General features: G+C 43.9%; 1 protein-coding gene across 1 annotated transcript; it reads right to left on the minus strand.

The window, feature by feature from the left end:
• Positions 1–1229: 1229 nt before the first annotated feature.
• Positions 1230–8281, minus strand: bloc1s5 (biogenesis of lysosomal organelles complex-1, subunit 5, muted). Its single transcript, XM_080854868.1, has 5 exons — positions 8038–8281; positions 7157–7239; positions 6837–6966; positions 6302–6360; positions 1230–1600 (listed from the first exon to the last, which is right to left on the minus strand). The coding sequence occupies exons 1-5, from the start codon at positions 8060–8062 to the stop codon at positions 1427–1429; spliced, it is 471 nt and encodes a 156-aa protein (XP_080710994.1). The 5' UTR covers positions 8063–8281; the 3' UTR covers positions 1230–1426.
• Positions 8282–9834: the final 1553 nt, after the last annotated feature.

The following is a 9834-nucleotide window of genomic DNA, read 5'->3' on the forward strand; positions in this document are numbered from 1 at the left end:
TCGTGGTTGTTCAGTCCACATATGTCCACAAAGGTTTGTAAAACAAAGATAATGGGACAACGGTGACACAAGTCGACCTTTGACAGTTCAGTCTACAAGGCCAGCCAAGCCATCCATGATTCAGCCCTTTTTGATGCTAGACTGTTGATTGAGTGGTCCTTCATTGACTTTTTTGTGTTAAGAAGAGTGTGTTTGACAATTCTTGGTGAAAGAGGTGTTAAGTTAAGGTTGGCCAATATGTTGACCAGTGCCGTTAAACAATCAATCAAATGAACAGCATTTCTGAAACACATTGTGTCACGTTTCTATTCAATATGCCACCTTCTTTTTATATTCCGCAGAGGTTAAGCCAATACACAGGACTGGTTTTGTTCAAAAATATTTGGTGTGTGAAAGCTCACAGCCAAAAAAAACACCAGTCTTGTCTGTCCTGACATTTGCACATTGCTTCTAATGAGGAATTCATAATTGATCTGGTCATGTAAGTGCCATAATAAGCCATAATAAGACACTGTGGAATTGTTCTAACTGTATAAAGTGCAACATGGCAAATAACAGGCCTCTTTGAGTAAGATATATAAACCTGCATATCATAGACGCATTTAAACAATGTCTTAAATGAGAGTACAAAAAGAGCATACAGAGAGAGAGAGAGAGAAAGAGGGAGAGAGAGCATCGAGCAAGACAGAGCGTAGAGCAAGAGAGAGAGAGAGAAGAGAGCCACAGAAAAGCACACTTAGAGGTGGCCAGAGGAAAACCGAGACAGCTAGACAGCCAAAGACAAAAAAAACGACACAGAGCCAAACAGAGAGACAGCCTGTCATACAGAGATATGAGGAGGCAGAAAGAGACAGTCACATACAAAAAAGATTGGCAGCCACAGAGAGATAGAAAGAGAGTGACTGGCTGACTGACTGACTGAGAGAGAGAGAGAGAGAGAGAGAAAGAGAGAGTGAGTGAGTGAGTGAGTGAGTGAGTGAGTGAGTGAGTGAGTGAGTGAGTGAGTGAGTGAGTGAGTGAGTGAGTGAGTGAGTGAGTGAGTGAGTGAGTGAGTGAGTGAGTGAGTGAGTGAGTGAGTGAGTGAGTGAGTGAGTGAGTGAGTGAGTGAGTGAGTGAGTGAGTGAGTGAGTGAGTGAGTGAGTGAGTGAGTGAGTGAGTGAGTGAGTGAGTGAGTGAGTGAGTGAGTGAGTGAGTGAGTGAGTGAGTGAGTGAGTGAGTGAGTGAGTGAGTGAGTGAGTGAGTGAGTGAGTGAGTGAGTGAGAGAGAGAGAGAGAGAGAGAAATAGGGACAAGTAAAGAGACATGCACAGACAAACAAGGAGCCAGAAGACAGGACAGACAAATAGAGAAAGAGTGAGATAAAAGGCAAAAGACATTACAAGTGTGTGAAAGAGGTTTACTGAGACGGCCCCTTTGTGCAATGGGCCTCAGAAGTGGGCAAACTTGGCCAGGTCCTTCTTCATCTCACTGTACTGGGCACTGAGGCGGCCCACGGCCTTGGCATGCTCCTCATCCACCTCCTCCTTCATGGCGGCCTGCTGCTTCAGGAACTCCTCCCAGTCTGCCTTCCGCCGCTCCAGACACACCTGCATCTGGGTGCTCTAACAAACATGCACACGCCACACATAGACACACACCACACACACACATACATACATACATACACACACACACCTGTAACATTTAGCTGTTATATCCATCAAAATCATTTTTATGTAAAAGTGTTTGCCATTTGGTTCGCACAAATGAATAGCTATTTCACTCATAGCAGAAACATCAGTCTACTGACACTTCCAGACAACCCTGTTCTTAAGAAATGTACATAAGTCTGCTAAATGTAGTGTCACAGTTCGGCTCACAACCGTGACAAAAGTCTGGGACGGACACGAGAGGTTCGTGGTAAATGACACTTTATTACAAAAATAGAGAATATGTAAAGTAAAGAAAAATGCTTAAATGAATCAAACAAGGCCTCGGCTGGTATCTGGTCCGCAAACCACGCAGACCCACAGAACACCAGCATGCAGGCGCGAGTGAGGGAGAGCGAGAGAACCACTGCTCAGATGTTTTAAGGAGTAGATCACCCCTGGCCCAGGTGCAGCCTATCCAGCTGATCCGCGGCAACCTACGACTCAGAACACAAAACGATGAGGGACCCCTAGTGCCCAGGTGGAACACTGCAAGCACGCAGAGAACAGCAGCACGGCCCACTGGGGCCGTGACATCTTCCCCCACAAGAGCAGAGTTCCAACCTGGCGCACCCAGACAGGGTAGGGACAACATTATTACATCTTTCATAACATAACCCAACCACCGCCATCTAGAACCCATATGAGTACATCCCTCCACCAGAAACAGTCCGAACCCAGCCATATCCGATGGCAAGGAACCAGAAAGCTAAACATACCACATTTCATTATCTATATATATATATTTTTTTTCTTTTTTTTTATTCCTAAGTGTCAATGCACACAAATACAAACACACACGTACCAGGAAAACTCACCAAGATCCAACTCTCCCACCATCAACCAACCCAGCAACCCCTGCCACCTGGAGAAGCAGTTTAAGAGTGGAGGATAGAGAAACAGCATAGACCAAGGGGAGCAACCACAGGTGTTAATGTGTATACTAAGAGCCGTAGCTAAACCTTCAAGGGCAAGTCGCCCTTGACAAGGCATCAGCCACAATATTTCTCTTTGCCCTTAATATGACGGATGTCTACACCATAGGACTGCAAAACAAAACCCATCGCATCAGTCTGCGATTTGCACAGGACGAAGAATGCAGAGAAACTAGAGGGTTGTGGTCGATGCCCTTGTTCTGCGGGATGTGTCTGTACTGGCAATTCTGGTTCTTGATGCAGCCTGAAGATCTCCAAAAATAACATTCATCTGGGAGTTTATCTGTGCGCTCAGTAGAAGCAGCTTGGGACACCCCAAGGTGTGGGTGTATTCGATCAGGAAAGCGTACGGTGAGAGGTATTCCTCCTGCTACTATAAAACCATGCAGCTTCCTAACGGCATCTTCACTGTCTCGTTTCTGGTAGTAATTCACGAATGCACAACCTTTGCTTCTTAAAACCTTCACACTGTGCACAGGACCGACTTGGTTAAACAACTCATAAATATAAGCTTCTGTTAAGACTGGCATTGGACCACCAAACCAGACAGGGAACAGTTCTGGTTTAAAATATTTGGCTTGCGGTGAAGCTTGAGGATGAGGCTGGTTCTGTGGGACTGGCTGCCGGATTGGCTGAGAGGCCACCTGGAAATCAGATTTAGGAGACCGAGATCGCTTCTCTACTCGCACCAAGTCCTCCTGCACAGGAAGATTCCGAACAGGCACAGGATAACACTCACTCAACTGAGCAACAGCCTCCCCGGTTTCTAGTTTAGACTGAGCTGTAGTCATGGCACGAGTCACCGCACACGCTGAGAACACTTCCGGAAAACATTGAGCATCCTTATCAGGCATGCGTGACACAGGAGTAGCCGTAACCACTAAAGACGGTAAGTTCGCAAACACGCGGCTACCAGCTAAATGGTTACCCAACAAGACATGAACCCCCTGATGCGGCAATGCAGGGCGAACACCCATAGTGACTTCGCCTTTGACAAACCCACAATCCAGAATTAGTTTGTGCATAGGCACAGGTACAACATTCAATCCCATCCCACATATCAGTATACTATCCCCAGTACCTGAACAAGGAGAAAATGGTAAGACCGAACCCACTACAAATGAATCGAATGCACCTGTATCCCGAAGGATCTTTACCGGGACTCTTGAACCACCTCCCACTAGTGACACATAGCCATCAGACACAAAAGCTGAATAATCTGGACTGGCAACAGTCCCCACCTGCTGACAAGAACCACAGGGAGAGACACACTGAGATGTACAAGGACAAATACAGGGAGAAACTGGCTTCACACGGGAACCTTCAAACTCAGATGACTTAACTGCCTCAACAGACACAGCAGCCATTACAGGGTTTGCGTGGCCAACTTTCTTAGGACACTCATCCTTGAAATGACCTCTGTTCTTACAGTAGTGGCATATTTTATTGTAGTCACCAGAGTTCTGAGGAGCCCTGTGATCATTATGCCTACCAGTATAAGATGGTATTACCCTCTCCCCTGGGTTACTTTCAGGGAATGACCAACTGGAATCCCCTTTATAATTGCTTTGGGTTCTGTACTCGGGCACACGATGTATCAAGGCATACTCGTCAGCCAGCTTAGCAGCTCCAGAGGCAGTTCTCACCTGATGCTCACTTATGTAGGTAGCTATGCGACTAGAGACAGAGTTTTTAAACTGTTCCAATACAACTAAGTCACACAGCTCCTCATAAGTATGAACCTCAAGTGCAGAACGCCACCTGTTAAAGTGTTTGGCTAGGTCTCTTGCAAACTCCATATGAGTCTGCTTACCAGATCGCTCCCAAGTCCTAAACTTTAACCGGTAAGCCTCAGGCACAAGCTCATAGGCTTTCAAAACAGCCGTCTTAACAGATGCGTAAACGCCACTTTCCGCAACTGTCAGTGCCGAATAAGCCTCCTGGGCTCTACCAGTCAACGTGCATTGCAGTAACAGGGTGCGCTCAGCATCGGACCAACGCCTGATTCCTGCAACCCGCTCAAACAGAGAGAAAAACGTATCCGGATCACTTTCAGAAAACCGAGGAACTAATTTTAAATTACCTGAAACATCGAAGGAACGTGCAGGGGCCTGACCAGCACCCTCAATGGCTAGAAGGCGCACCCGCTCCTCCAGCTGTAGTCTCGTTACCTCATTCTGCCGAATTTCCACCTCCAACTGTAACAACTGTCTACGCTCATCGAAGGATAATCCTCCTGAACTATCCAACGTCGCAGCAGCTGTCCCTGAACTCAAATCAGCGACCTCTTCTCGTCCCAGCTCTAATTTCTCTCCGAGAATTCTCTTCATATTCTCAGTCATGCGTTTATCGCCCACATCAATTTTATAGTGCGCCGCAATTGCGACAACTTCCTCACGCGAACACAGATCCAGCAACTCGGCAGATGGAGCACCCAAAAAAACTTGCACATTTTTAGCAACCTCCATGATCAATGACCCTTAAACCTGTCCACAATTTAAACGATTTCACAACCAGATGCAATATACGATACTACAACAGTAATTAAAGCTCCGATAGCCTGTACGTAGTCACGATACCGCAGTAATCCCGTCCCTCTATCAACCTAACCAGAAAACTAACTTACCCGCTAGCTCTTCAGGTGCTCGGTGGTGGGTACTGACACTAGATACCGTAGGCCCGGTAAGCAACCAGCAATTGACGACTCACCTGCGACCTCGGCTGTGCTCCCGAGACGACTGCTCAAGCCACCGATAACACCACACTACCCTCCAGCACGAACTCCAAGGAAATCCGTGCCTATCCTAACAGGGACAGAACCACCGCGATGCAAGAAGACTACTACAAACCACGAAAGCCAATCACAGAAAAAAACACCCAGTCTATATTATCAGACAATATTGCAATGACACCAGAATCTCACCTCTCTACTGCAGCAGATACATCAAAACAACTAACCTTACCTTATCACCCGAATCAACAGTTCACTTACCCTCTCGGTACAATCCCAAACAACAGAACAGCCGCGCTTGTTAAGGCCACAAACAACGCTACTGCTACCCAGATCTACTACGTGCTGACGTCAAACAACGCAGTACTCCATTCATAAATTATCTGCTACAAACAATCCTAAAGACCGGATTCCTCGACTCGACAAGCCCCCATCTGTCACAGTTCGGCTCACAACCGTGACAAAAGTCTGGGACGGACACGAGAGGTTCGTGGTAAATGACACTTTATTACAAAAATAGAGAATATGTAAAGTAAAGAAAAATGCTTAAATGAATCAAACAAGGCCTCGGCTGGTATCTGGTCCGCAAACCACGCAGACCCACAGAACACCAGCATGCAGGCGCGAGTGAGGGAGAGCGAGAGAACCACTGCTCAGATGTTTTAAGGAGTAGATCACCCCTGGCCCAGGTGCAGCCTATCCAGCTGATCCGCGGCAACCTACGACTCAGAACACAAAACGATGAGGGACCCCTAGTGCCCAGGTGGAACACTGCAAGCACGCAGAGAACAGCAGCACGGCCCACTGGGGCCGTGACAGTAGTCTTAAAATTGGTGCTTTCAATTGGACTTGGTCTTGGCACACAGCCCGTTCATTAACATGCAATTATGAGATTCACACTGCCACAGACAGAACTGGATCCGCTGCCGTGTACATCGCTTGGTTTACCTGCTGTGCCTCTAGCTCCCTCTGCTGGATCCTCTGTGCCATGTGATTACTGGCCTCCACTATGGAAGAAAGAGAAGCACATCAGACATTACAGGTAGAGAATACAATTCACACAAGACAATTCACATCCACCAGCACATATCTTAGATTCAAAATATCAGATAAGTATGTTATTACACAAATGAGTACGAAACAGAGAAAATGTCTTACTATTTACTACATTAATACAACGTTCCACCTCACTTAGAATTTTTATATTTTCAGAGCAATTACTTTTCATTGGTTTCATTATTTTGGTAGCAATGCATTTCTCGACTATTTATTAAGAATCAGCTAGCTCAAAGCACTGAGACAGACACAATCTAACTGCACTTCTCCACTTACGAACATGTAACAACCCTCAAGGTGGTGACTATTATACATTTATAGCATTATGTACTCTGGATAACCAATTCTTGTAACTGAGCATATGTGACTATAGAGTCATCTCTCCTCTTGGTTTGGTAAAGAGAAGACTGATTAGGAAGATCCTCACATCTTGTGAGAGCCTGCAGCAGGTTCTGGTTCATGGTCTCTGAACAGTTAGGGAGAGCTTGTTCATTTGTCTCCACAACCATCTTACTGAGGTTTTCCAATAGGCGGTATTCCCGAAATCCACGTTTCTCCTGGAAGTGATGACCAAGGGGGAGATGGATTTTCAGTTTGGGTAAAAACGTCACACTACACAACATACTAAAAATATATGTCACACTTATAGTAAATGTCGTTGGCAGTGATAGAACATATTTTTAATAATAATTGACTTAATATGTTTCACGCGAAAGTCAACAGAGCCAAGCCATCTTAGGTACTCACCTCAAATTCTCTCAAGAAGTACCGTATTTCTCCTTGGATGATTGGTCTGTGATCTATCAGCCTGGATTGGATGTCACCCACATCTGCAATGGATATTAAATTGCTGTTTAAGAACTCACTGGAGGTCACAGAAAAAATCTTTTGCTAGTGAATGAGACACAATGTTCTGACATTTCAGGAGAGGTGAATTACAATTTCAGTACCATTTAGGAGGTCCTACATACTTATTCATAACAACTACTCTGATAGACAGTACAGCATCACGTATCCTGTAATACTTACTAACCTGCACTGTAACTGTAAATAATTAAATGTTAACATTATATTGGCTTTGTACCTGTCCTCTGCACAATGGCATTACAGTGTAATCAAATGTAATCTAATGATTTTTAGAACGTTGGAATCCCGTGCCAGTCAGGGCTGCTGTACTGCAGCTCTGCAAACACAAGACAGAACTGTCTTCTCAAGTCTACTGTCTTCTCTCAGGTCTTGGAAATCAACAGACTTCAGGCTTATGTGACAGCATGTTCAATACAAAGACTAAGCGACCCTTTCAAGATATTGACAGGTAGCAGGATCATGAGCATCATCATGTCAGATGACAAATCTCCTGCTGCTTGTTCCCAGTCAATGACTGCGCAATCAGTCTCTTGATCAGGCACTGCATGCATGAGCCCACAGCTTAAACATGATGGAATTCAACGTTTACTGTGCTCTACGTAGCTATGAAAAGTGTTTCTGCATAACCTTCTTCCTGTAGCCAGCATTGCTCCTACAATGACAGAAGCTAAATCAGTTAACTAGGCTATTAGTCTACAATGCATCTCACCCTAAAGGCTGAAAATAACGTCATGTGGAACGCCAGTCTACGCCAAGCTTACCTTTCACAATCTTCTCCATTGTCATGAAACAGTTTTGATTAGAAGCTGCATGCAATCCCAAACAAACAAACCTCGCTAGCTACGCTATCTAGTTATCTAATATATAGATGAATCTGACATTTACTTCAGACGGGCAACCATGGCGGTTTCACACATAATAAATGCTCTTGTTTTGAAATAAATATATCATATTCTGAAAGTAATATGAAACACGGACAGGGCAATCTCGGCTAGCTGAATTGAAGTCACCAGACTAAAGGCATCTGACAACATCTGACTGAAGAACTTCCGGTGTTGTGTTGTCACCTTAAAGGAGACGTAGCAAACTTTGACGAATGCCTGTGCAGCAAGGTAAGCCTGTGTAATAACGTATACAAGGTCTCTGGTAATAACAAAATAACACAATTATGAGTCATAAGTTATTCCTTAAGCTGTGCCTTTACGTTTCGAGGTATTTCCCAGAACGTCCAGAGCTAAGCGTACCTTCTGTAAGAGATACGTTCATAAGGTTGGTCTGGTCTTGGACTGACTGCACTGCAGTGTAGGACCAAGATAAGTTTTGCATTCCATTTTGTGCTGCAGTAAACCAAAAGGCAAGGCCAGGCAAGATTATTTATATTTATATTTATATTTATATCATATTTCATACAGAGAGGCAATTCAATGTGCTTTACATAAATACTTAATCCTAATTGTTATGCTCTCAGAGTACAAAGTACATAAAGTAGTAATAAAAAAGTACACAATTAAAAGATAAGTTATATAAGTAAAGTAAGACTAAAGTTAGTGTTGAGTTTTGATTTTTAAGAGTGGCGTAATGGCAGCTGTTTTAAGTGACTTTGGCCAGTGCCTGATAGCACTGAGCCATTATCTAGTATCTGATGCATATCAGTTTTTACAAAGTTAAAATAGTTTTTAAAAGGTAGACAGCAGTGCGAGACATTATAACAATGACTTAAGACAACAATTAGATGATTTAAGATGCCCAGTTTTTTGGCCAGTAGTATTCAATTGAGACAGTTGTTAAATAAGTTTTAGGTGGTCATAGAGATAGCATAGTTTCATTGTTTGAGTTTGTGGTGTTGATGGTCCATCTGATGTTTTTGATACAAATTCAGTGTCATTCTCTGTGGAAAGTAGTTCTGGGGCTATCTGGGGGGTTTGTAAGCTTGTCAATCATGACAAAGGTGGTTATTGTTAATATTCCTGTTAATCATCTTAGCAAAATGCAGCTGTCTAGCCTTGCATAACTCATAGTTAAGACTATGGACGTTTTTCTTATAGAGCTCATAGTGGATTTGAAGTTTAGTGCGTTCAGCTTTTTCTGCATTTCTTTTCAAGGCTTTTACTGTCATGGTATTTCTTCAAGGGGCTTTCTGTTTGCTCAAAGTTTTCTTGATTTTTGCCAGTGCAACAACATCCATTGCACTCAAAACATCCGGAGTGATCCGTGAGCCAAAGAGGACACAGAAATAACCTTGAGAGTGCGGAGGCCCTTTCACATGCTGTGAAAGACCAGAAGTGTCAACTTGTACAAAACGTTACTTGGCATTATTGCCCATATTATTAACTATGTGGATGTTAAAATCCCCTGTTATGATCAAAAAGGTTGTAATCAATGGAGATAACGGACAGTATTTCAGCCAAGTCATGAATAAAACCCGCAGAGTATCTCGGTGGTCTGCAAATGGTTATAAATGTACTTTTGGGAGCTTCAATATGAAACCGAGGTATTCAAAAGCAATACAATGAAAAGGTGTAAACTCATTGCACTGGAATGCATATTTAAATAAAACA

Source organism: Sprattus sprattus (genome assembly GCF_963457725.1).
Source record: "Sprattus sprattus genome assembly, chromosome: 17".
Taxonomy (NCBI): domain Eukaryota; kingdom Metazoa; phylum Chordata; class Actinopteri; order Clupeiformes; family Clupeidae; genus Sprattus; species Sprattus sprattus.

Excerpts from the sequence above, each read along its gene's own strand:
- bloc1s5 (XM_080854868.1), bottom strand. The coding sequence starts at position 8,062 with ATGACAATGGAGAAGATTGTGAAAG. Across the intron at positions 6,361-6,836 it reads GCTGCAGGCTCTCACAAGAT|TGGAGGCCAGTAATCACATG; the intron begins GTGAGGATCTTC and ends TTTCTTCCATAG. Across the intron at positions 1,601-6,301 it reads GGGAGCTAGAGGCACAGCAG|AGCACCCAGATGCAGGTGTG; the intron begins GTAAACCAAGCG and ends CATGTTTGTTAG.